The following is a 21058-nucleotide window of genomic DNA, read 5'->3' on the forward strand; positions in this document are numbered from 1 at the left end:
ATTATTTCCTTCTCCTTTACATTATAGTCAGAATTATATAGTTCTACCATATAAAACCTCTCAGGGCCTGCCTAGATCTCATTTCCTAGCACTGTCACCCACAATTACTTCTATTTTATGCCCACTTGCAAATTTAAAGGGCATAATAATCCTAGGGAAGACTGTTCAGAGACTCATTCCTTCCCAGGGAAGCCAGTGTTTCATATGCTATTTAGTAAATATTTGTTGGGTTATATGCATAGTTACAGGAGCATATAATTGTGAAAAAGCAGATAAACAATCTTCTCTCTCATATTATTTAAAGTCGAAGCAGAGACACGAACAGTGAACAAATAGGCTAAGAAATGGACAATTATTAATAAACGTTGAGACAACTCATGCTGTGTGTGCAACACCTGTGATTAGAAGATACCAGTAAGGGGTCAGTGTAGGTAGGCAGTGAGGAGCTCAGAAGACATATTTATCCAGGTGATATAAAATTGGGAATTAAGACACAAATCAGACTTGAAGTCAAAAGAATCAATGAAATCACTTAGGTGGGGATTGTAGAAAATTTGTTCAAAGGGAACTTTATTCAGAATTCAAATCTATAAAATTGAGGGAAATAGAATGGCTTTTATGAAGTAGAGGCAAGAGGACGGGACATTACCCCTCCTCAGACCCTCCATGACCCTAAAGTGATCTCTTGGTTCCCAAGACACATTTTATAAAACTGCAGGTCATGGAAGAGAACAGAGAATAAGAAAGAATTTAGCTCACAACACCCATGTGGTCTTGGGAAAATAGTACAAAATCTCAGGGTGCCTGGGTGACTCCGTCGGTTCAATGTCTGATTCTTGATTTCAGCTCAGGTCATGATCTCACCGTCATGGGATCAAGCCCCATATTGGGCTCTGCATTGGCATGGAGCCTGCTTAGGATTCCCTGAGTCTTTTTCCCTCTGCCCTTCTCTGCCCGCCACCCCCCTACCCCCCACCATGCTCTCTCTCCTTCTAAAATAAAACCTAAAAAAAATTTTTTTAATAGCACAATATGTCTGAATATCAGATTCTTTTTAATAATAATTTCTAATCCCTAGTCTTATAAACTCTGCAACTGAGTTATGTAGGTCATTCTAAGCATGTTCTACAGATGACACTAGCCATGGATTCCTCACTGATAAAAAATGTGCTCTTTCTTAAAATAATAAACTAATTTATTCTTAGCATGAAAATCAAAAATAATTTTATGGGCAAACAAAAGTGAAATAATACATGTGTGGGCATCTCTCTACACTTTGCTAACTTCTGAGTTGATCTCTGTTCTACGTCAAGATGAGATAAAATGCCCTGGGTACCTGTGTGGCTCAGTAGGTTAAGTGTCCCACTTTGGCTCAGGTCATGATCTTGCAGTTCATATATCTGAGCCCTGAGTCTGGCTCTGTGCTGACAGCTCAGAGCCTGGGGCCTGCTTCCGATTCTATGTCTCCCTCTCTTTCTGCTCCTCCCTCACTCATGCTCTGCCTGTCTCTCTCTGTCTCAAGAATAAACATTAAAAATAAAATTTAAAAAAAAAGGTGACATAAAATGCTCTCCTCTGAAGCATAGTCTCCTAAGGATTTCTCCATACTGGGCTCCCTATACCTTTCTATATATCCCCTTTCTCTTACCTCTTTGGCATTTATTACAATTGCCTTTTGCCTTGGTAATTGTATCCCTCTTAAGGTCTACGGTCAGGAAAATTATTTAAAAATGCCTAATGTTACTCTAAACTTTCGTCTCAAAAATCCAGGTTACACTTTTCTGTCCTGGGCTTCTTTCCCAGTGAGTCTTTTCTCTAGTTGGTAACCCTTTTGTGTAGAGCAGTGTTTTACTTGCAAATTAACATCTTTGCACAGCAAGTGCTTTTATAAACAGGTTGAAGTACTAGAAGGAAGATGTTTGAAGAGACAGACAAAAATTTACAGCAGGAAATTGAAACGAAAATTTTCCTTGATTCATCCCTCTTCAGCTACATTTCAAAAAACGTTCTTATTTTTTTCTGTCCTTAGAAACCTGGAGGTGTATTAATCAATTGACCTCTTATAAATGGCTTTTTGTTACATCATGATGAATCAGTGCCCAACTTGTTGCTCATGTTTTCTCTTCCATCTGCAACGATCTCATGTCCATGATTACCCTTCAGAACTGGAAAAATCTTACTCGTTCTTTAAAATGTTGGGGTGCCTGGGTGGCTCAGTCGGTTAAGCGTCGGACTTTGGCTCAGGTCATGATCTTGCAGTCCATGAGATCGAGCCCCTCGTCAGGCTCTGTGCTGACAGCTCAGAGCCTGGAGCCTACTTCAGATGCTGTGTCTCCCTCTTTCTCTGCCCCTCCCCCATCCACACACACACACACACACACACACACACACACTCTCTCTCTCTCTCTCTCTCTCTTTCTTTCTCTCTCTCGCTCTCTCTCAAAAATAAACAAACATTAAAAAATTAAGAAAAGCAAACCATACTTTATCCATCTCCTTTTCTAGGAGTCTTCCTTAACTGGTCCAGTTGATGTTCCCCCGTATTCTCATAATTCTTTCATGATAGTGGCAATACTGAAGGTATGGGCTTTGGGGTTAGGGGACAGAGGCTGGAGTCTTGGATAAACCCTGTACTAGTTGTGTGAGCTCAGACAAGTTGCTATGTCTTTTAAACCTCATTCTCATTATCTGATCATTGAGATACCTAAATAATTTAACTCCTGAGTTTAAGCAATAAAATTAAGCATATGAAACACACTCTTCAATTGTTATGATAAAGTGTGTTCTTGACTAAACAAGATTATATTACATTATTTATAAATCATAGTGAAAATAAAACTGTGATGTAGATATCAGATGGGGCTAGCAGTCATGATACTTGGATTCTTAAAGAACTTTTTATTGTGGTGGCCTTTAAACTATGCCAAATAGGAGTGTTTCTAATCTAAAGGGGACAACCTATTCAAGTGATGTAGATTATTAGAATCATGAAATTTAACTAATAGGTATTTCATGAATATACTCATATAACATGGGGAGAGAAGGTTCTGGAGCCAGACTACCCAGGTTCAAATCTCAGTTCTGTTACATTACAGCTGTGTGATTTAGACAAATTCTTTGATTCTCTGTGACAGTTTTTTCTTTTATAAAATGGTGATGATTCTAGACATAGTCATGAATTAAGTAATAAAATAAACACATTTTTTTGTGAGGACTGAGTTAATATTAGTAAAATATTTATAATATTTTCCGGAATCGAGTAAGCATTGAGTACTTGCTTGCAATTATAAGTACATGCCAGGCACTTTGCTAGGTGCAGGAGACTGAGATGAACCTTGGCATTGGGCACATAACAATGACTTATTTATAATGATGTATGTATAATGAATATAAAATTGCTAATTGTGATAATGCCAAGGAGAAAATTAACAGCTGTTATGAAGCACATAACAAGAAGGAATAGAATGAGGGTAAGAAATAAGGAGTTACAGGTAAGGATTCTTCCCTTGGAAAATATGTTGGCATCTAAGGAATGATTTGTTTTCCCTCAATATTGTATCATCTTTTAAATAAACAAATAATTGAAGCTTGATAAATTATACCATTTATTTTTATTCTTAAAAATAAAGCTTGCATTATTTTTTCACATGTGTGAATATATACAGCCTCTTAGAGAAGGAATAAACACATTGTCTATTTTTATAGCTTATCAACTAAGAGTGTGCCAGCCTCCGCCACCTGTACCCAATGCTGAAATTTTGACAGAAGATGATGAATTTGAAATAGGTAAAGTCTGATAAATTATTTTTTAAAAACATAGTGTTACTAGAAGTATTTTCTTTAAAAGAAATAAACAGAATAGTAGCGACCTATCTTAGACTGTCTTTCTCTGGATTGATGGGGATTGTTTGGAATTCTTAAAATTGGACAGTAGTGAAAAGACCAAAAGGGAGTATTAGGCAAAAAACAAGAATTCTGTATCTCTAGGATATGTAATTGGAAAACCAGCATGATCATTTGAACCATACAACCATGTTTTGGTGGTCAATAATTTGCTTCCTTCCAAATTATTATTTTGTTACCTTGCAATACACTAATGTTCTTTGAATTCAGGCTTAAGCCTGAAACATACAATGAAGAATATATAGGGTGTATTAGAAGATATGCTTTATTTCCATATCTTTAAAGACAGGTGGTGGATTATGCTCAATTTAATAGTAAATAAAGCCCTTTGGAAATTAAATCCCAATAATGTCTCACAGTTCAAAAAATGATGTAACAAAAGCAGACATTTTAACATTGCTATAATAAACTCATCATTATCATCATATTGATTTTGGTTGAGAAATTAAGAAAATATCAATGACTACTGGAAACTTAATATAAAAGCAATAATTCTGAATCATTTTAACTAGCTTAATATATTTTTAATGAATACCTTAACTATACCAACTAGATTGTTTCCTTACTGCTATTGCTTACATCCAACTGGTGCACACCAGTTAAATCTTACTGTAGTTTCCCCCTGGCTTCAGTTCTGGTTTGTCAGCGTCCATGAGGTACTTGTAGTTCAATGTTTTGAATATTATCCCTGCTTATAACTAGTAGAATTTTATACCAATTGAAAATAACTGAAGGAAAAAAATATTCTACTTTTGCAATAGAAACATCTGTTCATTGTTACCATTACTTGTTGCCTATCTGAAGCCTCTGTCTGTCTTTTTTTTTTAATAGGTGACATTATTAGGTATCAGTGTCTTCCAGGATTTACTTTGGTTGGTAATGCAATTCTGACATGCAGATTAGGAGAAAGACTTCAAATGGATGGAGCACCTCCAGTTTGTCAAGGTATCAATTCCTATGATTATTTATCTCTGAGCATTTGTTTTATGTTTAATCCAATAATGGAAAAATCGAGAAAAGTCTACTTTATATAAACATGTAACTGGCCATAATGTTAAAAGTTATACAGCTTATATGTGGTATCTTTTATTTCATGATTTATCAGATTTAACTTTAAAAATTACTTATTCTTCCAAGGTTTATTTTTTTTTTCCTTTTAGTTTATCCCAAAGTCAGTTCAATTTATTTAAATTAATTTTGCTGTGAGGAGTGGAAATGGAGGTGGAAAATAGGAGAAAAAAATAAAGACTCCAATGTTGATTGCCTTTACTTGACATAGTTATGTTCTAACCACTAAATTCATTGAACTTTAATCCAGCATCTGTTACATATGAGGGTTTGAGAAACAAACAAACAAACAAACAAACAAACAAACAAACCAGCTATAAATGGTTCCTGCTGTGAAGGCAACATGGCTTAAGGGATATAACATCCACGTAGGTGGTAGGAATACAGTGTTTAGGAAACAGGTCAAGGGGCGATAAAATCATGTAATGTTTTATCGTTTATGGGGCAGGGAAAGCTTGATGGAATTGTTGCTCCCTGAATCTTCGTTCCAAATGATGGGTGAGACTTAGAATAGAGATAAATAAAGGGTGGTCCAAATGACAGATGAATATGTGGAGACACAGAAGTGGAAAACAGAGGTATAGACTTGAAGGAATCCACTGTGAAATTACAGGGGTAAAACCATGATGGACCTTGAATGGTGTGCTAGAGTTTTGGTGTTCAGAAATGACATATTGTTAATTTGTGTAACCCCGTAGGGCCCAGAACAGAGCCCACCACATAGTAACTAATTATAAATAGTGGTTTATTTGAATGAAATTGAACTGAATTTGACAATCCCTCCCCAGATTTTCTTGGATTATTTCCTTCATTGGAGTTTATTCCTGAGAAATGGAAATCTGTTTCTTGCACAGACCTTTAACTTTATCTATTAAAATGAGCCAAAAACAAAACTTTTATTTTTACGTTTCTTAGTTACAGCATGTTTATTAGTCCAAACATGCTATAAGTAGGAATTAACATTTAATTTTCTACCCCATTGGAGTGCTTGCAATAAAATGGAAGGATTTCCACAAGAAGCTTTGACAATAGCAAAAGGAAAGACATGTTTGGAGGTAAAAACGAACACCAATGTGAGCATTTTCTTTGCTCTTAGTCAATGACTTCAGAGCATCTAGAAGTTGTTTGGGTTTTCTGAAGCCTATCACCTATAATCTTGATATTTAAATGTCATTCATTCAATTTTCTCCTTCACACAAGACTTCCTTTTAGCCACTTAGAATTATTCAAGGTACGTAGTCAAACATTTAGATGTGAATGTGGAGGATACAATTTTAGCCTTTTGGGAAATTATACATGTGAAAACAACTTGGGCAGATACAAGAAGGTGTGAAAGAGCCATTACATGTCAGGACTTTCTCTTTGACTCCAATATATAAAATTTTTTGTGAGTTCTTAGAGGGCAACACTTAATTATTTTTTTGTATCTGGATCTCAATAAGTTTCTGAAAATTAAAATAAAACAATCTAGATACCTTAATTACTTAATAATCCCTCATCACTCAAACTTTCAATCTACAATCAGAAGTTGCTACTGATTAATAATTACATCTCTTCCTAGTCTATGTACTATCGAGAACACAAAAAAAGACTAATTTTTATTTCATAATGGCACTTCAGGTACTAGCTAAACCCTAATAAATCATCTCTCAGAATTAGTTTATGCAGTGTTATTACATTAACTAATAGACCAGGTACTTAAGCCAAAACTCTAACTTTACCTGTTTTCTTTATTTGACTGAATTCACAGACTTGCCAAAACAGTCATTCTTTTGGAGTCTGTTAGAACGAATATACATTGTTTTTAGTCTATCTTAAATTACTTCACGTTTTCTCACTTTTCCTAAAAGAGGCTGCATCAATTCTGTTATTCTTCCCTTTATCCTTTTTAGTTTTCTTTATCATGCTTAAAATATGGAAAGCAATGCTAAATGTGCTGCTTTTCAAAGATTTTGATATAAATGAAGTATAATGGGTGATTATATTCGGTGGTTAAAACTGCAGGGTCCATCCAGCTGAACCTGTGACACCTTTGCACTCTAAACTTTCTGGGCATTGGTTCCTTCGTATGTGTAATGGCAGGAGGAATTGTACACACTTTCTAAAGTTGTTGGGATAAGTTACATAATGCACAACAGGCGCTTAACAGTGTCTTAACATATAGTCACAATCAATACATATTCCTCTTATTCTTGATGGTTGTAGGGCTTCTTGGTATGTGTTGGATAGTATAAAATAGGTTAATTTGTGTACTTAAAGTAAATTATATTGAATCATATCAGTTTTTCAAAAGTAATCTGGAATATTTATTCAGTTTAGAATATGGGGGCCAACATATTAAATAGGACATGGCACTTGGTTTTTAATAATCATAGCCCAGAAAGGGAGACACCAAAAATTTAAGGAAATAGCCATGAAATTGCTAACTGCAGTAATAAAAGCACACATTGCAGAGACACCAAGAAGGAAATCAGCGATTCTGCTCAGATTAGTAGCAGAGCGGTTCAGGAAGGATTTTACAGAAGATGAGACACTTCATGTGGGTGTTGAAATGCAGTAACATTTCAAATGCAGCAGAGGAAAAAAGGGCATTTGAAACAGAAGCACGGATGAATGAATGTGCAGAGTTCAAAAAGCTGCACATAGTTTATCTACTATGTTTGGAGCATTTCACTTCAGTGGAGGAGGAGCAGGAAAGAAACTTGGGGAGGTGGGTAAGGACTGAACTTGGAGGACTTTGTGGCAAACTATGAAGTTGCTAAATGGTTTTGGTGAAGAAGTCATATGCTCAGTAAGCCAAACAGATACTTAGTTAAGTATTCCACGGTGTTAAATAGCTGAGCACACACTAAACAAACCCTTCCTTAAACTTACTTCAGCTTCCCATATGATTATATACATCTGTCATTTCAATATGCCATAGCTATATACTCACTAATATGTATTCTTCATCTTTGACTCAAATTTTTCATTTCATTTACGATTGTCAAGTTAATGTTTTTGTTTATTTTACACATTTTTCATTTTATGAAAAACAAAGGTCAGATTTCTTTTAGAGTGCTTATGACCTGCTACCATTTACTTAATTATTTTTGACAAATCTTAAAGTCATATCCAAGAAGCAAACATCTTAGATTGAAGTAAAAGAAGCAGAAGTAAAAGCCAAAAAAAAAAAAAAAAAAAAAAAGGAAAACAACTCTTACATGTTTTAGCTTTACTATATTCTATGTTTAGTATTTTGTTTTTAGTATATCTAACTATGCTATATTCTTTAGTCAATTTTCAAGTGTCTTAATATTAGTTATGGTTAATTTTATTTTCAAATTATTTCTTTTCAAGTTATCAACTTGATTAAAGAGCAATTGTATATTGCCAAAATCTATTATTTTTATATCCTTTTCTATCCCTATACTACATGGAGACTTTATAACTCAAAGTATTTCATTGTCCTTGTATCCAGGAAGTGATGAATATATATCTTCCATCTATTCATGTATATTCCAACAATTATATTTGGTGTTTCCAAGCCTAGCTCATTTGAGCAAACACTGAAAAACAAGAATACTGCTTAAGGTGCTATTCTAATTATTCTGAGATCCACATTATCTAACTCCAAGATGGAAATTGATTCATAGTAATTGGATTAGGAAATGTGTGAAACATTTCCAACTCACCAAATTCTCAAAAGTGGTCTACTCTGCCCATCATACCAGTTGAATGTCCCCAGTAATAATACCCCAAAACTGGTCTCTCCAAAATTTAAAAACTCTTTAACAATAGTGCACATAGGACATTTTGCCGTAACTACTCTCACTGTTCTGAGAAGTAGAAAGTTCTGTATTTGAACTAAATACTGTTTGGTATATATGAGTTTACTTCTGTACAATGTAAGCTATACTGAGCAGCTCCAATACTCAAACTCTTAAGAAAAAAAAAACAAAAGGCTGAAATAGCATCACTTGAATGGCAAGAATTTGGTCATCTTGCCCACGCTCTCATTCCAAATGCAAATTTAAGTAGATGTTTGTATTTGGCCCAAAACATGATGCTTGATGCCAACAATTAAAGTTTACTATACTTTGGAGGCTGTTACATCATAATTATGTTTATTGTCAACATATAACAAATTTTCTGTATTTTTGAATGTACATATATTTGTTGTCTAGCAGTGATATCATTATGAAATAAGAAGTGTTATACTTTGTCTTACATTTATGGTCTGGAGACAACACGAAGAACTGAAAGACGACTGGTAACCTAAAATTGTGTTAAATCCTCATGGCTTACCCCCATCTCTGAGTTCAGAAGTAGCCTAGCCAGGAATGAATACTCTCAAAAGAGTGCAATTTCTTGTCTGGCCCTACATACCTGAGTGAGTTAAAGTTTGAGGAGAAATGAAAGTGAGTAACAAGGAAGGAAGGAAAAGGACAAGCAAAGACATAAACAAAAGGGTCAGTGGGGAGAGGGCACAAGAAGATGAGGAAATGTAGGGAAAGTATATAAAGAAATCAAAGGAGATAAATGTTTTATCTTTTCATTTTTTGGTCATTCCTCCATGTTTTGAACTGCAAGTTTAATACAAATTATCTCTTCAAACACATAATTCAAAGTACTGTCTCCTTTATAATTATTAAACATGAAAGTGGAGTACCCAATGTTTAAAATGCAGTTTAAACTTAGGTCTAACACACTAGCATTAGCATTGCTAGCACACTAGCATTAGCATTGCTAGCATTAGGTCTAACACACTAGCATTAGCATTGCTAGCACACTAGCATTGTTAATTATTTCTTTCTTTGATAGTGCTCTGTCCTGCCAATGAATTACGGCTGGATTCCACTGGAGTCATACTGAGCCCAGGATATCCTGATAGTTACCCAAATCTTCAAATGTGTGCCTGGAGCATTTCAGTGGAAAAAGGATATAATATCAGCATGTTTGTAGAATTCTTCCAGACAGAAAAGGAATTTGATGTTCTTCAGGTGTATGATGGTAATATCATTTATATTCACTGCATATTCATAAATTCATTTCAACTACTCTAATTTTACATGCAGACCTTCAGTATAAACAATTGCTTATATGATTTTGTTTTATCTCCCCCATTATTTTTAGAAGTATCAATATCAAGTTTATCTAGATACCATGTGAAAACTGTACTTAAGCTTATTATTTTACAAATTATAGATTCTTTGGTTGTGGAATTAAGTGTTTAAAACAAAGATAATATGTTTTAAGGTACTGTTGATCATATAAATTGCTTGTGGAGCAAAATGTCACCATATTTAATAGTACTCTAAACATATAAAATATTAAAGATAAATTGGAACATAATTTTTCAGGTATGTCTAAATTGTATTATTTTCTTCCCAAAGGACCAAATATTCAAAGTCCAGTGCTTATTTCCCTCAGTGGAGATTATTCATCTCCTTTTAATGTAACAAGCAACGGTCATGAAGTATTTCTTCAATGGTCAGCAGATCATGGCAATAACAAAAAAGGCTTCCGGATAAGATATATAGGTATGTGATACTTACAACTTCAGTACAGATCCCACTGACATCTTCAGTATGGCTGTGGCTAAAGAGCACAGACGCAGATACTATTCAATTAGATACGAATCTAAGTCAGAGTCCTGCACTGAGGTTCCTTGAGCAGTTTATGTAGCCTCTCTGTGTCTCAGTTTCCCCATTGTCATGATAATAATCCAATATCTCTCTTGTGATTTTTGAAAAGATTAAAAGCATTTAGGGTATTTATGACATATATGTTAGTTATAAGTTAAAGTCTGGTATCTTCAATAGATTTATTTCCCTTGAATTCTTGCAAAATAGCAATACTGTTACTCAATTGTGTGTATCAGATCTATTGAATGACTCCTTTATATGACAAGGTTAAACAAAAGATAAACATACAATGGTAAAAATCTTTGTTTTTATTATCCATCCATTTATGATACCTGCTAAGTAAGTTAAATATTGAGAGTGAAGTGATCAGCACATCCTTTAAAAACCTTCAGTTTTGAAAAAATGATTGTTTTGTTATTACTGCTTTTCAGTGAGTAATATTTAGAAAGATATGGAATAAAATTCCTTTTTAATAACAAGATGAAATAATTTTTCTATGCCCCTTCCTGTTTATTGGGTCTAATGATTCTGAGCCAAATATTTTCTTATTAAATAAGTATATATAAATAGTCCTTCATTATTCAAAGTTCATATTCCTTTTTTTGTCATCCTAAATCATGTCAGAGGAATGGGTTTGTGCTCAATAACTGAATATTTCAAAACCAATCAGGCATCTCTTTCTGTATCGTGTTCTGATCATGTCTCCCCAAGCCATGGGTCATTGCTAATCAATTCAACAGAAAATTACTTTATAATTATAAACAATTCTGACAAAAATTCTAGGCATAGCCTTCAATAAATGTTGAATTTCAGTTCTAAAAATATACTCTTAAATTTGTTTATTTATATAAATTTGCATCTATATCATATACAAATAAAATTATTTTGTCTATTTACTTTGATTTTAAAACTATAAGATGATAGTTTGATTTTAATTGATTAACATTTGTCTTCTACATATTAGAATTGACTTATCACTGACACCATAATACCAATATGTATGTAAGTTTTATCATACAATATATTTATGTTAAGTTTTAATAATATTATTACATATGCAAAGAAGTGTTTTAAAAAATTTAAGCATGCACAGTCATCATTAAATTTTTTTCATATTTAAATCTATATTTCTATCATATGAACAATATAAATGTCTTTTTATTGAATTTGTGCCCAAAGATGTAATTTAAAAGTCAGCACATTAAATGTATTTTTAACGATCATAATAACTTAAAGGGAAAACATTCAAATCAATCAATTATAATCATTAGATTGACTATATTATAGACTAAACCCTTATTTATGTTGATATTTCTGAAAAATTTTGATATAAACATATTGAAAGCACCACTTTAACCCCAAGAATAGCTTGACATATTGTAAATTTTTCTTTAGAAATAATAGGTTATGACATATGTATTCCAGGTCCAATCTCTTTCTTACTAGTTACCCCTAAAGTCTTATTTTCTCAGATGAATACATTGAAGTTTCAAAGGGTAAATGGATCCTGCCAGGCTGAATAGCCTTAAAAGTACATATATATGAAAAAGCTATTTGACATTATCTTTTGACATTTCAGACTTCAAAAGATGAAGAAAGTTTTACTTTATTGACATTTTTATCACCATATGTAAGCACTTTTGACAGCATGGAAACTCTTTAATAAACTGGGAGAGAGGATTATGGAGTGTGGGGGGTCTATTTAGAAATCAACCAAAATGAAATGCTTGACCTAACATGATATAGGTGTCTGGAAACACCTTCAAAGTTACATGTAAATAACATGCCCTAAAATATTACTACCAAGACTGTGGCATTTAGTTTCTTCAAATTTTTAAAATTGTATGTATTTATTTTGATAGAGAGAGCATCTCCTATTTATTTTGATAGGAGAGGGGCAGAAAGAGAATCCCCAGCAGGCTGTGCAGAGACCAATGTGGGGCTTGAACCCAAGAACCACAAGATCATGACCTGAGCCAAAACCAAGAGTCAGACACTCAACTAACTGAGCCACCCAGGCACCCTACATATGGGTCTTTCAAATGACAACAAGTACAGTTTCTAAAATTCACTGAAATATTTGTAGGGCTTTTCAACCTGTAGGGTGTTAAGAAAATATGTGTATTTCAATTCAGAATGCATCTTCCATGATGATAAAAAATTAAAAGAAAGCTCAGAGATAGTTTTGTCTCCCAAAAGTTATTTCAACAGATTGTGAAGAAAATAGAAAATTATATTATGTTCATATGAAGTAAAATTCACACAGGTGGCAGTTGCCCTATTTTAAGTAGTAGTATTCACTTAGATTTTTTTACCATGCTGTATTGTAAAGAATTTCTGATTCATTAATTATACAGTGATTCCTTTGTCTTTTGAAAAGCTTTCTACTGTAGCACACCAGAATCTCCGCCTCATGGATACATTATCAGTCAGACGGGTGGACAACTTAATAGTGTGGTCCGCTGGGCCTGTGACAGAGGATTTCGACTCGTTGGAAAAAGTAGTGCTGTGTGCAGAAAGTCTTCCTATGGGTATCATGCATGGGATGCACCGGTCCCTGCTTGTCAAGGTGAAGTATATTATCCCCAAATGCATTAAAAGATTAACCTCATTTAACGTTTTCATTTGGGTCATTGGAATTTCCCAAACCATAAATATTCAGAAGCATAGTATAGATGCCCTTCATGAAAGTAAGACTTAAAAATGCAGAATGATAAATTTGAGAAACGTGATACACACTGTTTTATAATTCATTTGTTGTTGTGTGATTTATGCCTTTCCTGTAACCACTCATACACCTATACAACTTTATTGATACGTCTACCATTCTCGTGACTTTGTTGTCAGAAAATGATCGACCCAGAGCTGGAGACTGCATTAATGTGAAGTCTGCAGAGAGAAAGCAGAGAATAAGAGTGGGCAGGGTCACTGAAGATGCACTCTGAGTATGCAAAAATGTGCTCTCAGAGCAACAAATTTAAAATAGGAAAATGTAGCTGACCACCACGTTATTTTTTTTTTTCTTCACTGTTTAGCTAACTTAACAGAGATGTGTCTTTCCCTTTCACTTGCATTTTATTAATAGTTGAGGGGGTGTCTGGGTGGCTCAGTTGGTTAAGCATCCCACCTCAGCTCAGGTCATTATCTCATGGTCCATGGGTTCGAGCCCCGTGTTGGGCTCTGTGCTAACAGCTCAGAGCCCGGAGCCTGCTTCAGATTCTGTGTGTGTGTGTGTGTGTCTCTCTCTGCCCCCCCTCACCTGTGCACTCTCTCTCTCTCTCAAAAATAAGTAAACATTAAAAAAAAGATAAACAATTGAGGCACTGTCTGAGCATTTTATTCTGACATAGCAACAGAATTTCGAGCTTCTTATTCAACAAATGGCACATTTTTGATCTTTGGACTAGATCTTGTCTCTTAGGTAGGTACAGTCACAAAGACAAATGCAATATCAGTTATACAAGAGTTTCTAATGTCATCGGACTTAGAAAAAATTTTAATACTTAACATATCACATTATGTTTCAGTATGAAATTTAATTTTATATTTGATGTATTCTACCCAGCATATAGAGGCATATTAAACAACTAAGACCCCTTACATTAAAAAATGCAGAACGTCCTAGTTAATAAATAATGGGGCTTATCTATAATCTGCTTACCAGAAGGAATTTATATAAAACAAATAAAATATAAAATATATCAATTAAAATTTTAAATTGAACAACAGCAAGTTAAAAGAAGCATAGGTATTGCTAGACATCCAAAATGGGTTCTTTTACCTATTAAACTACGATTTTAATTCACGAAGAGATAACTCTCATATACATACATAAATAAATAAATGAAAAAAACTGTTGTTTCCTTGAGGAAACATTAATCACTTATTAGAAATCTGTGAAGAGTTAAAAACTTAATGGGTAACCACCAACATTGAGAAAGCTGAGTTCATGCTGAATAGATATATTTTGGTAAACTATCAAAACGTCTGCTTTTCTTTGCCTAATGAACGGTGGCAATATTCACAAATTCTTAGTATTAATTTCCCTAAACTGGTTTGGAAAAGAATTTTTGATCTTATAATTTCAGAATCATGGGAATTTAGAAAAATATATAAACAATAACCTCTAAATCACATATATTTTAAATATTATAATGCTCTGACATTGAACTAGTACATTTCAGTTGTGTAATTATTGCTTATCTATGTAAGATATATATAATAATCTTTAAGAAACCTTTAGCAAATATAATTAACTGTTGGTTGAAATAAAAAATGTCCTAGGGGCGCCTGGGTGGCTCAGTTGGTTAAGCGACCGACTTTGGCTCAGGTCATGATTTCGCAGTCTGTGAGTTCAAGCCCCGTGTCGGGCTCTGTGCTGACAGCTCAGAGCCTAGTGCCTACTTCAGATTCTATGTCTCCCCCTCTCTCCACCCCTCCCCTGCTCACGCTCTGTGTCTCTCTGTCTCTCAATAATAAATAAACATAAAAATATTTTAAAAAAAAGAAATAAAAAATGTCCTAAACTTTCTAAAATTTTGAAATTGCTTTCTATAATCAACATTATAATTTCATTGATTTTTTTGGTATGCAATATGACATTTACATATGGAGTAATTTTTTCCCCATTGTTCCTGATTTAAAATTGTTCCACAATTAGAATAGTTAAATCAAAATGCAAATTAAAAAGATATTCGACATAGTAAAATGATAACATATTTATAATTCAAGTAGTCATTTCCAAAATTGATCTTTTATTATCATGAAAACAATTTTAAAAGATTATTTAATAAAAACCTTTGTTGTATGTGACCTATCTGTAGTTGAGCAGAACTAATTAAAATGAAATGGTTAAATGTCATTGGGAAGAGCTATTTTTTATGCAAATTTTTGTTTTGTTCCAAATTTGTTTTAAATTCTTCAATCATTTTTATTCTTTTTTCCTTCAGTCTCCTTATGCGTCCTCGTATATATTTACTTGAACTACAATTGCACAATGTGAGCACAGTAAAAGATAGAAAATTTAGTCTGCTATCTCTATTTGGGTTTGGGTAGGTGTTTTATTTATTTGTCTATACATCAAGTGACCCTTCATTGATTTCCTTTCCTTCAAGAATTGAACCAGTCTCATCCCACTATACAGTTGAGTATAGTACAGTGTTACATAGAAACAGTTTGCATTCTCTGCCTCACTTTCAATTTGTACTTTTTTTGAGTGAAGTGTCTTTGACAACCACTTGGTGATGACGGTTCTTGTGAACTTGATTTGTTGTCCTTTTATTGCTGAGAAGCTAAGTTGTAATCTACCCACAGGCATAGTTGTTGTGCTATCATTTTAGTGTGTTGTTGTTTTCTTAGTTCTAAAATACAGCCATTTTATACTAACCACATATATGGAACTTATACTATTTAAACTATATTTCCTTTATATTTTGATCTAAGTTCAACCTACACTACTCCAGCAATGTATAGTTTATTTTTTAAAAATCTGTAAATACACAGTCTTTGGTGGGGTTCAGTAGGGAGATCACTGATGACAAATTGAAATTCCCAAAAGTCCTAAGTGGAAATATAAGCATTGCTTGAACAGACATCAGGGAACCATTTATGTTTGCAACATGATTTTGAAGACTCTATAATTAGATTGCACAGATAATAACATAATTGTATGAGATTGCTTATATAATTTATTAAGTCAACAGCACTGCTTCTCTGTTCATAATTTGCAGGTTATCAGACTACAAAAGATCAAACCATTTACCAGTAGGAAGTCTGCCATTCAATTTTGTGAATTTCATATAGATCTCACTAAGATCTTTTCACTTTATAGTGAAATGTGCATGGGTTAATTAAAAATAAACACCTAAATAGTAGTTTTTCTAGGAGAAATAGAAACAAATTTAGGTTGAAATGAGAGGTAGGTAACTAGAACACAGGTCTGTAAGTATTAAATCAAACTCATAGCTTTGTGTTCTTTTATTTCCTTAAATATGAGAAAAATATAGATATAACTAGAATATTTTATAGGAAACCTGTAAGACTGGGTATTTCAGAACTCAGAAATTTTCCATTTCATAGAGGTAATACAGTATATATGCCAGATATTACAATATTCCAGCTGGTTCTGGATTGTACTAGTAACCAAATATACTAATTTTTCTGCAGCCATATGCATAAATATTTACACATATCTGAATATGATACAAAATTTACAAATAATCTCATTTTAATTAGTGTCTTGCTGCCAAATATATTCATTGAAAGCTTATGTCTTTTGTCTGTTTGTTTACTTTTGAAGACACAAATAATGTCCTTGAAGAGCAAAGATGGCAAACAATTCATCTTAGAGTGTATCTGTATAGTCATTTGAATTTATAAGATGTGAACATTTATAAGATTTGAAAATACATGATATATAATTAACTAAAATAAAAATTTTGACTGCAGTTGTCACATTATAGTAAAACTAATTTCACCTACATCAGATTTATTGCAGATGAAAACCAACACATCTAAGACATTTCAGTGAAATGCAGGATGATTCAAACTAGGTTTAAGACAATATTTCCGGGAACTGTATTTGTTAAACATTTCCATACCCATGATATTCTATGGATGGTGCCTAAGCACATAGAGTTTGGACCTAAGACAAAGCAATATCCAGCTTCCAGGTAAAATAAACCTATGCATCTATGCATCGTATTCCTGGCAAAAATCTTTATGAGTATTATTTACCAATACCTTTGTAATCTTTAATAATTATCTCTCAAATGTAATTGACCAAACTTGCTATGTGGTGGCCCAATTATGGACTAGCCCTAGATACACTCTATATTTACCCAATTTTTATTCTTATATAATCTATAGAATGCTGATAACCATGCACACACTGACAAGAAACCAAGTAAGAAACCAAGAAATAAAACATTAATAATGTATGGATTCACCAATCTGAAACACATTCAATAGGAGTTTGAAATAAATTATTCAAAAAGTTATAGTTCAGGAAAGCTTTTCTAGGAGATATTCTGAAATTGTTTCAGAGGAATTAATAAAATCTCAAATAGTTTTACATGCCTTACAATTGAAGAGACTTATCTACTAAATTAAGTATTTTTCTATTTCTGTGATTTTGTATGTATGTATTTGTTCTAGCAATTTCCTGTGGGATTCCTAAAGCTCCAACAAATGGAGGAATACTCACAACAGACTACTTGGTAGGAACGCGTGTTACCTATTTTTGTAATGACGGATATAGATTGTCATCTAAGGAACTTACCACTGCCATATGTCAGTCAGATGGAACTTGGAGCCATCATAACAAGACCCCTCGCTGTGTTGGTATGTGTGTTGAAGAAATGGTATCATTTGTGTTTCTATTCACATCTTGTATGTTTTAAAATTTTATGTATTGTTTGCATTTTTCGAACTAATCCCTGGACTGAAGTGTGATGTCTAAGAGGGAAATAAAAGTTAATTAAGCTGTCTTATACTGTGTACAATTGGAAGACTGTATAAGGACTTTCCACTCATTTTTGGAAACTCCTGAATATGTATGTCAAAAAACTAAAGTGAATTTTATTTTACATAACAAAGTTCCACTTATTTTATAAAAATCCATCCATTAGTGAACATGTATTTTCTATATGCAAGTCCTTGAAAAAAATGTAAAGTTTTATAATTAATTAAATTATATTCCAATACATTCGGCTCTGATTTTTATAAGGATAAAAGATATTGCTGAAATGATGCATAACTTTCAACTTTTGTCGGTGTTCTTCAGGTTACTTGCATTTAGAATATTCCCATTGCTTTCATTACTACTTTAATAGGTAAGTGAATATTAGGTAATGGTGACAGAAAATAATTCTGATAAAATATTTGTTAGCACAAGAATTGTGAAATGTTATTTTAAGTAAGGTTTTTTATTTGTCTCTATATTTCACTTATTTCTTCTCACTTAATACTAACTTTTCAATTTAGTTGGCATTTCATTTAAAATGAAAGTTGTTCAATTATGTACAGTCTTAACATAGTGTTTAATAATGCTTCTGTTTTACTCGTGTTGAACAGGTTTTGAATAAGCCAAAGTTTGTAACACCTTCTTGCACAAAAACACCATTCTCATAAAACAAATTTCCTCAAAATATAATCCTTCCAAAATTTCTAAATTAGTAATAATACGTTGTTTCCATATCTTTTCTATTGTGGTTAGTGCTGCAATGAACATGAGAGTGCAGATATCTCTTTGAGATCCTGATTTCATTTCCTTTGGATGTATACCCAAGTTGGGATTGATGAATCACATGGTAGTTCTCTTTTTAACTTCTTGAGGAACCTCCATACTGGCTTTGCATATATATATTCCATAATGGCTGTGCCAGTTGACATTTCCACCAACTTGTACTAGGGTTCCCTTTTTTCTGCATCCTGTCATTTATATCTCATAAAAGTTGGGAGAAAAGATTTGCAAAAGAATACTTTTAAATCAGCTTCAAAGAAAAGAAACAATTTTAACAAACTAATATAATTGGAATTACCATTAAAATATATCTCATTTATTTCTATATTAAGGAATAAATTTTGATATGATAATCCAAAAAAAAGAAAAGAAAAGAAAGAAGAGAGTAGAGGGAGATAAGGTAGTAATAAGAATTCTGTGTAAATAGAATAATATGTACACAGACTTTGAAGTGTGAAATAGTAGAACATGTTCAAGGAACTTCAAGCAGTACCATAGATCTGGGGGAGTAGAGAAGATTAACATGGAAAATAAATTCTTAAAAATGCTAAAAGACTTGTATGGCACAGTAGTGAATGAATTAAGGCAGTGGTGATGTAGGCAATAGAATAGATTAAGTTACAGTGAAGAAGTACAGGAGACATGACTGACTTATTAACATTTATGTTCTTGGTTTTTGTATAGTTGTTACATGTCCAAGCATCAATTCCTTTACCTTGGAACATGGAAGATGGCGGATTGTGAATGGCTCCCATTATGAATACAAAACTAAGGTAGTTTTCAGCTGTGACCCTGGTTACCATGGACTAGGCCCTGCTTCTATTGAATGCCTTCCTAATGGTACCTGGAGTTGGAGAAATGAAAGACCATATTGCCAAAGTAAGTAGCCAGTCTGCTAAATTTATTTCATAAGCTATTCTTGATTGAATTGCTTGAGCACTTCCTTTTCCAAACACACTTGAACAATAATGGATTGATATTATTAAAAAGGTCATTTATTCCCATTAAATCTTAAAATTTTGTAACTTTTTTTTTGAGTAAATGCTTATGAAAAAAGTATGGGCTTTAGATACAGAAATCCTGTGTTTGAATTCTATCATTTACTACAAACTGATAATGCCTCTTGCATACTGACAACTTGCCAGGCACTGCTTTTAGCTCTTTACATGTATTAATTCATTTATTGCTTAGTTCCTATCCTATGAAGTAGTTGTTATTATTACACGTATTTTGTCAAAAGGAAACAGAGCCCTGAGTTTAATCATTTTACTACAAATCAGAGCCTGTAAATGGTGGAGAAATGAGATTCAGTCTAAGCACTCTATACCATCTGGCTTTTAATCACTATATTATATGATGTTTATTCTCTGTCATCCTAAATTTCTTAAGCTAGGTAATTACAATAATACCTATCTTTTAGTTATTATAACGATTATGTTATTATAAATGATATTATGTTGAAAATATCAGCTAGAACCTGATTCGCAGCATGACCTCAATAAATATTTATCGAGGTGCCTGGATGGCTCCATCAGTTAAGTGTCATACTCTTGATTTTGGCTCAGGTCATCATATCACAGTTGGTGAGTTTGAGCCCTGCATAGGACTCCACAGTGACAGTGCATACCTTACTTGGGATTCTTTCTTTCCCCTCTCTCTGCCCCCCACCCCTGCTTGCAATCTCTCTCTCTCTAAGTAAATAAATAAATGTTAATAAATAAATAAATAAATAAATAAATAAATAAATAAATATTGATTCAAATTGAACATATTATCATATTTCCATGCATCTCATAATATAAATGGGCAGTATCTAATATAGATAAGCTAACTGAACATAGGATATTCAAATGTAATATCTTGAAATTCCTTTGAAATTTCTTCACTACATTTTTTGAGTATTTATTCTGTGCCAGGAAATATGCTACACTGAAAATGTATTCTGTATCCAACACAACTCTAAGACATTTATGACATAGGCACTCATAATTTATAAATAAACTAATAAGAAATCAGATATCTAAATAGGATTATGATTATGATGATTAGGAAGCTTAACAGAGCAGGCAAAGGTCTATATGTAATAAGTACACAAGTATCTATTATGATTTTAATTATGAATATTCAATTATTCAATATATTTTTTTAATGTTTTATTTGTTTTTGAGAGAGAGAGTGTGAGTAGAGAAGGAGGAGAGAGACAGGGGGACAGAGGGAC

General features: G+C 33.1%; 1 protein-coding gene across 6 annotated transcripts in view; it reads left to right on the forward strand.

Moving 5' to 3' along the window:
* CSMD3 (CUB and Sushi multiple domains 3) overlaps window positions 1-21058 on the forward strand; it is a 1255667-nt gene that overhangs the window by 1153160 nt on the left and 81449 nt on the right. For all 6 annotated transcript variants that reach the window (XM_045453867.1, XM_045453870.1, XM_045453869.1 and 3 more), the window contains 7 exons: window positions 3706-3786; window positions 4735-4848; window positions 9775-9963; window positions 10347-10493; window positions 12979-13167; window positions 17754-17939; window positions 19525-19719. In XM_045453867.1, coding sequence (XP_045309823.1) covers window positions 3706-3786; window positions 4735-4848; window positions 9775-9963; window positions 10347-10493; window positions 12979-13167; window positions 17754-17939; window positions 19525-19719 — 1101 coding nt within the window. The remainder of the gene's footprint in view (window positions 1-3705; window positions 3787-4734; window positions 4849-9774; window positions 9964-10346; window positions 10494-12978; window positions 13168-17753; window positions 17940-19524; window positions 19720-21058) is intronic.

Source organism: Leopardus geoffroyi, chromosome C3 (assembly GCF_018350155.1).
Source record: "Leopardus geoffroyi isolate Oge1 chromosome C3, O.geoffroyi_Oge1_pat1.0, whole genome shotgun sequence".
NCBI classification, from domain to species: Eukaryota; Metazoa; Chordata; class Mammalia; order Carnivora; family Felidae; genus Leopardus; species Leopardus geoffroyi.